Genomic DNA, 13742 nt, shown 5'->3' with positions numbered 1-13742 from the left:
AGTGTGATAAGTGATATTAAATGTGCTATAATAGAGATCTGTATAAGTAGCATCAAAAAAGAGAGTGGTCAGATCTTCAGGAATGAAGATGGGGTTCATCAAGGAAGACATCTTAGAAAAATGGTACTTAAGATTGGGTCTTGATCAGTGAATAGTGTTAATTGTACAGATAAATGGAGAGATTGCATTCCAAGCAGAGAGAATATGCTATTCAAAAACAGAGTGAAACAGGCACCTTTGGGAAGCTGTATGTAACTGGGACTGCCAAAATACAGGCGATGTCCTGAAGAGGGGTATCCGCAAGAGAGTATATGTAAGGGTGAGATCATAGAAGACTTTGTTTTTCTTCGAAAGAGCCTAGACAGCATCCAGAATAACGGAGAGCCATAGAGAAGCTTAAGTAAAGGACTGGCATGGCTATGTAATTGTGAAAGCTGTAAAAATAGATGGATTGGAAGTATAAGATTATAGGCAGGGAAATGTTAGATTGATTGCTTTTATACTTTTTGATCACATCAAGAGGAATACAGAGATGTGAGTATACACATAAAGAAACAAAAGTTCATACCACAGTACTTACCATATTATGTAGACTGTATTCTGAAGTTTCTGTCTTAAAATGCTGATTGCAACCCACTAAATGGTTTTCACCATCTATTGACTTGCAGCCTCTAATTTAAAAGTACTTAGGGGGCTATTGTAGTTCAGACAGAAGGTGATTATCTAAATCAAGAGAGCAGTGGTGGTGGAAAGGAGGGGATAGATTGCAGGAATACAGTAAAAAGGGTTTCGTAAGCATTTAGATGTAGCTGATAAATTTAGGTTGACTTGCAAGTACCTCACTGAGTGACTGGAGTCATTAACTAGAATGTATAGCAGAGACTGAAAACTGAAGGATCTTTCCTTATCTTGGGCTGCAGATGTAATATTTGGCCGATTAGGTTTTCTGTTACTTTTTTAAAACTTAATTTAAATGCCTTTGATTTGCCACAGGTGCCATCATTTACTTATGATCTGCTTTATCCCTGGAATCCACGAAACACGTTGGACACTGGTAAAGATGAGTGCAGGATAGATAGGTTGCATTCAGGCTGTCAGTGGGATAGCCCGTTGACACTGTTCAGGAAGTTGTTGTCAACTGTACAGATCTTTAGCCAAGGGAGAGATTTGGCCTCTTCAGTTTATTAAAGATAATTAAAGCTGAGGCAGTGAATGAAGTCTCTCAGAGAGAGTTAGGTAGAGGAAAATAGCGGGACATAGAATTCTAGCAAGCAGCTGCACTTAAGAGATGAAAGAGAAGGAGGCCAACAAAGGAAACAAAAAGAATAATCAGAGATAATAAAACTAAGAGAGTGGTATCTCAGAAGGATATTGATGAGACATTTTTGAGAAGAAAACAGGAGCCATCGGTATAGAATGTTTGGAGAGGGAGAGGTCGGTAAGATGAAGAGTTTAGTGACCTTTGCCAGACAGGTTTCTCTGTGGCCGTGAGGGTAGAATCCTGATTTCCGTGAGTTAAGATGTGACCCAGAGACTAAGAATTGGGGATAGTGAGTATAAACTATTCTTTCTTGAAGGTTGGCATTGGAAAGCAATGCCAAGGCACTGGAAAGGAATAAAAAAGATAGATGGCTGCTCACAAGGACTAGGGAAAATATGTTCCCCAGAGTCCACAGACGAATATGTAGGTGGAAACCCCTGTGTACCCTGTAACTTAGTGATAGCATTTTTTTCTCGTTTGTTTAATCTATCAAAGGGCAAGTTTAGCTGTGGGCGTGGGAGATTTAAGGTAATACGAAGCAGAAGGAAGGTTTTTAAAAGATCTGCAGTTTATGGGGCCCGAGTGGCTTAGTCGGTTAAGCATCTGAGTCTTGATTTCAGTTCGGGTCATGATCTCAGGGTCATGAGATTGAGCCTCTTGTAGGGTTCTGTGCTCAGCAGGGAGTCAGCTTTAGATTCTCTCCCTCTCCCTCCCTCTCTTCCCCTCTTCCCCACTCACACTCTCGCCTCTCGCACGCTCTCTCAATAAATAAATAAATTAAATAAATAAATAAATAAATAAATAAATAAATAAATAAATAAAAATTATATATATATAAAAGATCTGCAGTGTGAGATATAATCTGACTGTTCAGAATGGAAGGATTTTTCCTTCTAAATAGAAGAGTAATGCTCTAAACTTGACGAGCCCTTTTACTGTTTACCTGTAATATTGATGCCCCCTGCTTCTAAAACCTCAGATAGCTCAGGAAGGTGAATGCCATGGGCAGGGTCTTCCTCTATTGCTCTCAGGCTCTGGGCTTTGTAAGTACTGAAGTATCAGAGACCTTACATTTCTTGCCCTCAGGCAATAGATTCACCCTGAAGGCACCAGCATATTGGGCCTGAGAGCTAATGCTCTCTTTAGCTTCTAATCTCACCAGGCCTGTATGTCACTTTTCAAACCTAAAATCAAGTTCAGAGCTGCTTTTGGCTTCTTCATTATGCCTGGTAAAACATTTGATGACTTTCCTAGGTCTATCCCTTTTGGCCCTAAAATTTTCTCTAAAATTCATAATAACCGTGTTATTTTATGATATACAAAATGAAGTAGGATAAATTTTATCTTTGTATTTATTTTTTTATTATTTTTTTAAAGATTTTGTTTTATTTATTTGACAGAGACAGCCAGTGAGAGAGGGAACACAAGCAGGGGGAGTGGGAGAGGAAGAAGCAGGCTCCTAGCCCAGGAGCCTGATGTGGGGCTCAATCCCAGAACGCTGGGATAACGCCCTGAGCCGAAGGCAGATGCTTAAAGACTGCGCCACCCAGGCGACCCCTATCTTTGTATTTAGAACTTAATGATGCTTAAATGTATGATTCACTTACATCTTTGTTTTTATCAATTTATAGATATACTTTTCAATGTATTTTATTTCTGTATTCACTTAAAGATAGTTCATTTTGATTGCTAATGATATTTACCTGTATACTCAATGGGGTATGGTGTATATGTATTTATAGAAACAAAAAAATGTTTGTGAGTGTCTTCACCAGCTCACATTCTACTCAGAAGTCCTCTTTTTAATAACTATTCTGAGTCTACAGTTGTTTCTCCATTATATAACTGTACTGCATTCTCATTTCAGATCCAACTGAGGAACCAGCTCCACAGGCCACCAACACAGTTGGTTCCGTTATTGGAGTAATTGTCACCATTTTTGTGTCTGGAACCATATACTTTATCTGCCAGAGAATGTTGTGTCCACGTATGAAGGGGGATGGGGAAACCATGACTAATGACTATGTCGTTCATGGACCAGCTTCTGTGCCCCTTGGTTATGTGCCACATCCAAGTTCTTTGTCAGGATCTCTTCCAGGTGAGTGAAGACTGATCCATTGAGAATCAAGTCTGGGATCCTGGCAGGATGGCCAACTTTCCATTATGGAAATAGGATATTGCCTAGAGTCTATTTCAAACTAGACTACTTTGGTTTTAAAAAATTTGGGTTTAAAAAATTCTCAAGAACAAATGTTCTCTTTACTTTTAGCACTGTTTCTTTTTATAAAAGGTTATAAAGCAAATACATAATACACACGTTTATACATACTGACTACATTTATCACACGTACTACATCCACTGCATTTCTGGATGTTCTCTCCTGAAAGTGAATAGCTAGACATTTGGTGAAGAGTCATAAACCACAGGTCCTTTAGGTGCACTACCAGGCGACCTCAGTACTACTGAGCCCAGCAATTAAAGGTGGTAAAAAAATAAAATAAAGATTCCTTTTCAGCAAAGATTTGGAAATAGCTGGGTGATAGCCAGGAGGGCTATATTATCTTATAGGGTTTGTTTAGGCATAGCCAGGTAGCCAGAAATTCTGTGTACTTGGGTAGACCAAATTGCTCCAGGGAAGTATGGCTTTCTTTTCAGTGTCTTCTGGTGTCCATAGTGAAAAGAAACCCTTTTTTAAATGAATATGGAGAAGGAAGTGTCAAGCAAAAGCTCTCAGAAAGTAGAACTTATTCTGGGTGTAAATCTAAGAAAACAGATACGATTTTGAAACTGTTGATGATAATGATTCCTTGTTGCTATACCTATTTTCAGATAGTGGAATATGGGAAGTCACGTGGAAAATAATAGAATTTCTTCTTTAGCATTGGTGGTTGTGATTCCAACAACATTTGTGTCCAGTAGATGAAGAAGTAATCTTCTGTACTTTGTATTAATGCCCTTAAAAGTGGATTTCGTTTCCTCTTGAGTAAATCTGTTGTTTAATCTATCCTGCTTCACAGCCTCCACTCCCCATAGTCTTTCTTCTGCAAATCCTCTAAGGTTGAAAACTTACTTTGAAGAGCTCTGCTTCTATCCTTGGACAGAAGGGATGGGAGCTATTTAGTTGGCCTTGTTCTAGGCCAGCTCTCAGTAGAAGTGTTTACTTCTAGAGAACATTCATTTCCCTTCTCCATACGTATTTTCAATTATTATTAGGAAAAGAGGGCATAAATTGTTTTAAAATCAAACTATTTGGCTATTGGTATTTGTAATCCTAGTATTGAGTAAAAATATTTTATGCGTGGAAATAATTTTTATAGATCTTATTCATCTTCAGTATTTATCCTCCTTCATTTTAGGAATGTCTCGAGGTAAATCAATGATCAGCTCCCTAAGTATCATGGGGGGAAGCAGTGGACCCCCTTACGACCGAGCTCATGTCACAGGAGCATCATCGAGTAGTTCTTCAAGCACCAAAGGCACTTACTTCCCTGCAGTAAGCAGTCTATTTTCTTTTGTTTCACTTTGATTGCTAAGATAAATAGGATCCTAGATTTTTAACTTAAATGGGGGTACTCAGTGATGGTAATGTAAAGTTTTTTAGTGTGGAATTTAGGCATCTAGGGCTCATGGGTAGGATTTACAAGGACTCTTAAGTCTAAATCTTTAAGCTGACTGTGTGGTAACATATTTGAAAGCACTAGGCAGTAATTTCATAGTTTGGATAAAAGTAGAACTACTGAATACTATCTCCTGAGAGGCTTAGGATATACATTCTGTGACCTCTCCAAAAAAGGAAGCACATCTGGTATTTCTCCTAAGTCAGTAATGTTTCTCTAAACATTTGTAATTAAAAAACAATCAGAACTCAGCTGTGCTGAACTTAAACCAGTGAGTTACAGATTTCCTTCTTACCACATTGCACTGTTTAGCCGTGATGAAACTGTGTCTTAGGGAGAGGAGAGCCCCACTCCTAAAGCACTATTTGAGATCAGTTCTTTGGGAAAGAAAGATTGTGCTAATTGTGTAATGGAAAGGAATACAGACAGATGAAGGAAGAGCATATAAAAGAGTCTAATGTTCTTTATGTGTCATAGACTATTGTTATTTTAATAATTTAATTATTTTTCCATTTAGATTTTGAACCCTCCACCATCCCCAGCCACAGAGCGATCACATTACACTATGGAATTTGGTTATTCTTCGAATAGCCCTTCCACTCATAGGTCCTACAGGTAATACATATCTTCTCTAGTATAATCAAAGTATTTATTAGAAGAAAGAAATATTCTGGTTGTGGGTTTGATGTAGCCCTGCGTAAGTAGATGATGGTCACTGAGAGAGAATAGGCATCTTGTCTTGGTAATGCTAATGTTGCCCCATCACACATCCTTTTCTTTCGGGCATTATACATTTTTGTAAAGAGACTCACAAATGCTGGCTTTTAGAGCCTCTAATTTTTTGGCAGTATTCTAAGGAGAAGTTACCCACCAAAATAACTGATCTCAAAATAGGTTACTGCTCAAGTTAGGTTTGATTGATAGTCTGTTGACTTAAGGCTATCCAATAACCCGTTCGTAGACTGTCAGTCAAACCTACCTTCAGAGAGTTGTGAGAGCTGTAAATAGCAGGGGGACTAAGAGCACAGAACTCGAGAGAAGTGGAGAGAAACTGAAGTTAGCCGTTGCTTCACATACTTTCTTACAATCTGGAATGAAAAATTTCTCATAGAATTCCTTGGACTAAATCATGACTCGGTAAAATAAATGAAATATATTTGTAAGACAGAAAGGGGGAAATTATGCCTTTCTGCTGATTTGTGTCTTAGAGCGTATGAGCAGGTGAAGTACTAGTGTATTATGTCCTTACTCTTTCCATCTTCTTTCAAAGGCCAGCAGCGAGTCAACAGCTTGGTAGTCTCTAAATGCTGAGTGCTGTGTTTATTGGCATCCCTCCAGTGCCTTTTATCTTCTAGTTAAGGTGTTTCCTAGACTTCTAGTCAAATTGTCCTGATACGACCTTACAGATAAATAGAAACCAGGTGAAACTGTTAACAGTATCTTATTCAGAACTCGCATTTCAATTTATAGGTAAGACTATTTGAGACAGGCTTGATTCTGGGTGATGTTTTTATGTTGTATTGTAAATGTTGCTTTCCTTGCCACTAGTTTGTTCTAAAAAGCCAAAATAGGAAGCAGAAACCTGTAAACTGAAAAAACAAAATGAAGGACCTAAAATTTTATTTTTAAAAAATGAATTTCTTTGGGGCACCTGGTTGGCTCAGTTGGTAGAGCATCCAGCTCCTGATCTCAGGGTCATAAGTTCAAGCCCTGCATTGGGCAGGGAGCCTACTTAAGAAATAAATAAATAAATGAAAAATTAATTTATTTAAATTGAATAAAACATTGTTCGATTAAAATGAACATAATTGCATCAAAAACATTTCTTATTTGACCATTTCCCAAGTCTCAGATTAAGCCCAGTTTCTTTCTTCTGAGTCACACTTTTCATCATTTGTTGAGATTTTTGTCCAGCCTGGAACATAAAAGAATAAAAGAATTTTGCTAATTTTATTTCCTTTTCTCTTAACTGGGTTTCTCCCCCCCCCACCCCATGAAAATGGAAGTGTTGGGCCTTTTAAATGTTGAGCCAAGAAATTTCACCAAGACTCAGTGTGCCTGATGGGACAGAAAGATAAAACCTAAAAAGTACTGTGACATCATGTCAATATTGGTAGTAAAACGCTTGAGAACCTGGTCAGCAGGTCATGTAACTTCTGGTCTTTTGGCAGCCATTTCTTTTGAGGCAAACCCTGGGTGATAGCAAATGGTTTATATTTGGGATAGTATCCTGTGGAGCTCTGTAGCACTGGGTCTCTCATGGATTGTTTAATTCAGTTTTACCCATGGTCCTGCCCCTCTATTGTAGTCACTTTGATGACAAAGCATATGAAGAAACCTTGATTGGGATGAATATGAAATAAGATCAGCTTTACGATATTTGGAATATAAGTGGTATATGAGGTTACGGACAGAAGTAGAAAGGCTAGAAAGGCCAGCACTTTTAGCTCTTCTTTTCATTAGTGTGTTCATGTCTTCTCAGTTCCTTTTTTATTAGTTAGCCATGCCGCAGACTTGATTAACAACTGTAGCTTATTTGAAAAGGTAGAACCACAAGTATAAGAAATAAATTAGGTCTCTGAAATACATATTAGAAAATACACTGGTCTTACATGGATATTTAGAATTGATCATTTTGTTGTTAGGACAGTATGCTTGTCTGTACACAGGGGATCAAAACTCTTTCCCCCAAACCACAGCACTTTCTCTTTACTGATAGTAACAGTAATGGGATAGATACGCCCCTTACGCTGTCTACCAAAATTCAGCATGGCTTGCACAATATTTGTTTTAAAGAGAGAATGAAGTCTTCAGACATCATTAAATTATTCGTTAGGTAAATTATAGAGCAGTTAAAGAATGTTAAAGGAATACTAACATGATTGAGTAGGATCAAATATGTGAAGACCCAGTCTTCTCACAGACTGTGGAAGAGCAGAAATTGGTGAGGTCCGTCTGTCCACAGTATAGACTAAATGCAAAATGTAGAACAGATTTTCCGGAGATGATCATTAAGTATTTGAGTAGTTCTTTGCTATTCAGTGATACGGTTTAACTGCAAGGTATAAGAGCACATCAAGAGCCTAGGTTGAGTTTACCTCTGCATTCCCATTCTGTCAGTTTTTAAATGCCTCTAGTCACATTTTATTTGCAAATATGAAATACATGCTGTCTTCCTCCTTTAATTGACCATTGCAAATTGCCTCCTGGTCTGTATAAATTTAAATTGTAGTAGTGTATTATCTTCAGAGTGAAGTTTACATCTAATACTCTGTATTCTGATAGGGACCACTGCTTTTCTGTAAAACTAAGTGTCTGCTTCTCTTGATTTCCCCCATACCAGCTACAGGCCGTACAGCTACCGGCACTTTGCACCCCCTACCACACCCTGCAGCACAGATGTTTGTGACAGTGACTATGCTCCCAGCCGGAGAATGACCTCAGTGGCAACAGCCAAGGGCTACACTAGTGACTTGAACTATGACTCAGAGCCTGTGCCCCCACCTCCCACACCCCGAAGCCAATACCTGTCAGCAGAAGAGAACTATGAAAGCTGCCCACCTTCTCCATACACAGAGAGGAGCTACTCTCATCACCTCTACCCACCACCGCCCTCTCCCTGTACAGACTCCTCCTGAGGAGGGGCCCTCCTCCTCTGACTGCCTCCAATGCAAAAATGTAAATACAAATTTGGTTGAGATCTGGAGGGGGGGAGGGAGCTATTAGAGAAAGATGAGGCAGACCATGTACAGTTAAAAATTATAAATGGGTAGGGAATACTGGAGATATTTGTACAGAAGAAAAGGATATTTATATATTTTCTTAAAACAGCAGATTTGCTGCTTGTGCCATAAAAATTTGTATAAAAAATAAATTTGTACTAAAAGTTTTATTTTTGCAAACTAAATACACAAAGCATGCCTTAAACCCAGTGAAGTGACTGAGTACAAAGGAAACAGGAATAATAAAGGCATCACTGACCAGGAATGTCTGGGCTTTATTGATACCAAAAAAAAGAGAGAGAGAGAAGAAGAAAAATGTAAGTCCATCTCAGAGCAGCAAACCATAGATACTTGGAAGTAGCCAAATAGCCTTCATGTTAACTCACGTTTGAGGGCCAACAAGTTTAAGAAATCACAAAAGGAAAAAAAAAAAGGAATTAAAACTGACTTTGGACAAAGGGCTTTGTTTTCTCTAGGAATCCAATTATTTTAGTGAGGAAAATAGGTATTTATAAAAATCCCTTCTGGGTGTTGCTGTTGTAGGAGATCCGTTGTCCGGTGAGATGGTGTGGGGCTCTCTGCGTGTGCAAGTCTTCTGTCCCTACCTTAGAACCCACAACCTCTGTCAAAAGAATTAATTTTTTCTCTAGGTGTTTTTACCTTGCTTCCTCCCCCAGCAGCTTTGTAGGCCATTTTGCCAAGATATCATGATTTATTCACAGCTTTTTATCTGAGGATTGATTAAATGGAATTTTCTAAATTAAGGTTTCACTTTAATATTTCTACTAGCTCCATTCCTCTGTAGGCTTAGCTCTTCAATTTGCTGTTTTTGCATAATGATCAAAGGTTAGACATATTATTGCTCCTCTTCCAAGATTGTTTTAGTGCTCATTAAAATCTTTTTACAACACATATAGGCAATGTTTAAGAATTACAAATTTAACCATTATGTTTTTGTTGTAAATTAATCATATATCCTTGCAGTACTTTCAGCATATAATAACACAATATGAAATCATTTATATATATATATTTTTCCTAGTAAAACATTTAAATATGTTCCGGTTAGAGACAATCTATTTAAAAAGAGAATTTTTTGTTATTAGGTTTTCCCTTTATTAACTGTTTATGACATTTTCATGTTCTTTAGGCCAATTTTTCTCAGAATGATGTCTACATACATACCTCTTAACGTGTGACGTGAGTTTAATATCTTCCTGTTACCCAATGTGAATGTTAGATTGTTTTCAAATTATCCACAAATTATTCTTATACTCACCTTCTATATATTTGTGTGTGTTCTCTCTTATCCCATTATGGATTAAGGTGATTTAACAAATTTACCAATATGGATTAAATGAGAAGGCCAACTAAAAACTTCTCAGCTGTCAGAACTTGGGTGGAGGGGAATAATGGAAGGCTCTTACGTCATCTGCCTGACCTGCGTGGTCCTTGGGCTGCTGCATCTTCAGCTCTTAGGGCTGACATGTGGGATGATTCTAGCACTGCTCTGCCACCTTGCCACAAGTTAGTTTCCTGCTTTTCCAGCACTTCTCTGCTAAAACTGAATGTGTTTTTTACACTAATGTTTTTTGCTTTAACAGTTGTTGGTCAGTTAGTTACGGAATGATTTTTTTTTTTTTTTTAATTCTGTCTTGCTGAGGCCTCTCTGGATTTTAGGGCCCAAGAGAAAACAATGGAAGAAAAGATTTAGAATTTTGGCAGGGGTGAAGTAACTTTTTAAGCAATTAAAAATACCTAAGGAAACTTGTTAAAGAGAAAAAAATGTGGTTTCAGAATAATGCTTATATTGTTGGGGACACCTTATATGAATCAGGTGCACTTGATTTTGCACATAAATGGTGATCCATCAGTGTCTTGCATTTCAGTCAAACAAGCATTAACTCTTCCTGTTGGTGGACAAAGTGCTCACAGTCTAACAGAATGGACACTGGAGTTGCATTCTGTGACACGAGGGCCTTTGATGCTTAAATGAAGATGGAAAGGTTAGCAATAACTGGGTATCAATTAGAATTTGAGAATTCTATATGTTTACATTTTTTAATGTGCATCTTTATCCAGTGGGCTTCCCATGTGGAAACTTGCACTATAACGAATTAAGAAGAATATTGCCTTGTTATATCTCAGTCCAAGTGCTTGTACTGCGATGGCAATGGCCTCTTCTTGCAAAATACTGATTTGTGTGCCAATTTGTTTGAAATTATTTGAAGGCAGTTCCGCTTAATCTCAGAATCCTCTTTCTGGGGTAGTTGAGATGCATTCTTATTATTTTGGGGAGGGTACCTTTAAATGAGAGAATTATCAAAATTCAGGAAAGATTGGCCCTCGGGTTACATGGACAGTTAAGCTTAGGTAAACTCTCTTGAGTATTAAACATGAGATTTAATTGGAAAAACTGAAAGTAAAAAATAAACATGAGCACAAATCAGGGGAAAAAGTGGAAAAAGGTTTGGAATCTGGTGTATTGCTCTATTCATTATCCATGAGGTAAAAAGGAATAAAGTGTTATTAGATTCCTTAAATACTAAGGTATTTAATTTTGAACATGTCTTACAGTATGCCTGATTACTGGTGTGATTAAAATTATCTGAGAAAAGAACTCTAGCACAGCGTACCCTCTCTGCCCTGTATAGTAGACTAGGCTTCACTGAGGTGGTCTTTCTAACTCAGAACTTTCATAATTTTGAACTTGCCTCCTTCAGAGCCCTGGTCTTCTGAACAGTGGCCCAAGGAATTTTGCTGCTTAAATCAGATAATGACATAGTCAAAAGAAAAAGCAGAGTTAAGGGATAGAATTTCTCAGTATTAGTTTTTCTTTCATGAAATTTTATTATGCCTTTGACGCCTGCTGCCCCTCTTCTGTAGTAGCATATGTGAGATGCTGTCTGTCTAGCAGAAAACTAAGAGTTATTTTAATGATTTTAATTTTAATATAAAATACTTTGTGATATATGACCCTTGAGAACAGCTATTCTAAAGGAATCATATATATTTAGAAATGAAGACTTTACATTTTCATCTAACAGGCCAATAATTTGGGGGCAGGGCTTTTGAGCAGTAAAATTTTAGCATGAATTGAGGATTGTATTTGTTCATTTTAAAATACTCTAAAGTCAGTAATTTATATAAGGCCAATTCCAACTTTGATAATATATAAAAATAACCACCATCTGCATTAGGTAGCGATTAGGTTTGGGGAAAATCTTTTTGTTTTGCCATCAACGCCTATTAATGAAGAATACTTCGAGCCCAGTTAGTAGCTGTGGCTTACCTAGCCTATTCATGCATCTTTGTATGTTTATGTAACCTGATACCAGCAATCATAATAGACTCCTGCTTCTCTGTGATAGTTGTGCTAGTGGAGTCCTGTGCCTAGATTCGATTCCTAGAAACGTAGTTTTTAAAATTGCTTTTTCTCTTGCAGGGGAAACTTGCCACTTCATTGATTTGCACGCCATAAGAGCTGCGTATTGGTTACCATTACACATCTAACAAAATTGAGAAACAAAAGTCTTGGGCTTTTCATACCCCAGGCTTTTAATAAGCTTAAGTCTGTATAATGACATACATAGTATGTTTGGAGTGTGGCTATGAGTATGTGAATATCAGTTGGCCAACCAATGTGTGGGCATCCACAAATGAGACTATACACTAAGTGTAGACAGGGACTGAGTCAGAAGTTTATAATCAAGTGGTGTTTAAAACATGTTCTCAGAATTCTTAAACTCAAGTTTAATTTTATTTGGTATTCCTTTCTTTATCCGAAGCCTAAAATGAGCCAAGAGAAATAACAGATGATTTCAGAAAGTACTGGTAGCATATGTGTGGTTCTGACTTCTGGGATGGCATCATTTCATAATAGTCCCAAATTTTGGCTTTTGAAAATTTCAGTTTTAGGGGATAACATTTTACATTTATAGTTTAAAATTTTTAAATTAGGAGCTTTGTGAATCCATATACTCAGGATATTTCCGTTGGACTTGATTCTGCATCTCTTCAAACGTAGCCTGCACCTGAGTTAGAAGGGGGGTAGTCAGTAAGATCTAATATTCTTACTGACTACTTCACCCTCCTTCAGTCCAGGTAAATTTTACTCAGTTTTTCTTTCTCATAAGGCATCCTTAAGCTATTATTAAGTTTATTGCTGGAAAAAATCCTCATGACTTTACAGATACAACTATAAAATACTATGTGATTTCTTGTACTCAGAATATAGACCTAACAAAAACTAACTTGTAGATTTTCACCATTACCTAGGGTTTACCCAAAAGTTTACACCAAAGATTTAGAGACAATGTGCTTTTGCTTATGCTTAACTGTCCATTTTTTTTAAACAAATATAAGCAGGGCAGGGATATAAATATATATATATATAGATCTATCTATCTAGATAGGTATACCTAAATATGAATTTAAAAAGAAAAGAAAGTGAATAAATCTAATTTTACATTAAATTAAATATCTGGGGTTAGTAGGAAAATTTGAAAAGAGTTAAGAGGATACCAAGAAGCTTAAGCTGGACTAGCCTTATTTGCAAGTGAAGGATCTGGTGCTGCTTTCAGATGTTTATCCTTTGTGTTTTTAAATTTTTTCTTAAGCTTTAATCTTTGTTATTGTCTTAAAGTCAGCTGGTGTTTCTTGTTCATGGACTTTGGTACGATGGTGCTTTGCAAGGATGTATTTATATTTTAATGGCCAACATTTGGTCAGCCCTTGTCCACTATTCACTTCCCCCTTTTTGTAAAATAAGTGCTTTAATTGTAAACTGTATAAAAATACCTTGTATAAATTCCCTTTTGATTATTACAATAAGCTGAGTTGTAACAAATGAAATGTTGATTTTTATAATAAAACAGTGGAAAATAAAAGTGTCATTTCTTTTTAGCAAGGTATTAAAACAGCGGATTGTGCTTTGCTGTGACTTGTGTTTCAGAGGCAACAAAACCCACCTTTATTGTTTGCATTTCAAATAAAATACAACCTTGGAAGAGAGGTTTGAGAAGACCTGTTGCATAGTTCAGTGTGTGGCCATACCTGTACTGGGAATAGAGAATAAGGAAAACATTTTGTGCGTCCTGCCGTGGTTTTCACTCAATTCCTGGAAGGAGCCATGGTGTGGA

The 13742-nt window shown here is 37.2% G+C and overlaps 1 protein-coding gene across 6 annotated transcripts in view; it reads left to right on the top strand.

The window, feature by feature from the left end:
- The window catches only part of LRP6 (LDL receptor related protein 6), a 172720-nt gene extending 159230 nt beyond the window's left edge, over positions 1-13490 (top strand). For all 6 annotated transcript variants that reach the window (XM_026502407.4, XM_044385229.3, XM_044385230.3 and 3 more), the window contains 4 exons: positions 3129-3359; positions 4619-4755; positions 5397-5494; positions 8223-13490. In XM_026502407.4, the coding sequence (XP_026358192.2) occupies positions 3129-3359; positions 4619-4755; positions 5397-5494; positions 8223-8517 (761 nt within the window). In that variant the 3' untranslated portion in view covers positions 8518-13490. The remainder of the gene's footprint in view (positions 1-3128; positions 3360-4618; positions 4756-5396; positions 5495-8222) is intronic.
- The last annotated feature ends 252 nt before the right edge of the window (positions 13491-13742 follow it).

This window comes from Ursus arctos, unplaced genomic scaffold (assembly GCF_023065955.2).
Source record: "Ursus arctos isolate Adak ecotype North America unplaced genomic scaffold, UrsArc2.0 scaffold_26, whole genome shotgun sequence".
Classification (NCBI taxonomy): domain Eukaryota; kingdom Metazoa; phylum Chordata; class Mammalia; order Carnivora; family Ursidae; genus Ursus; species Ursus arctos.
Note: the sequence above shows the minus strand (reverse complement) of the source record. Positions and strands in the feature narration are given on the sequence as shown.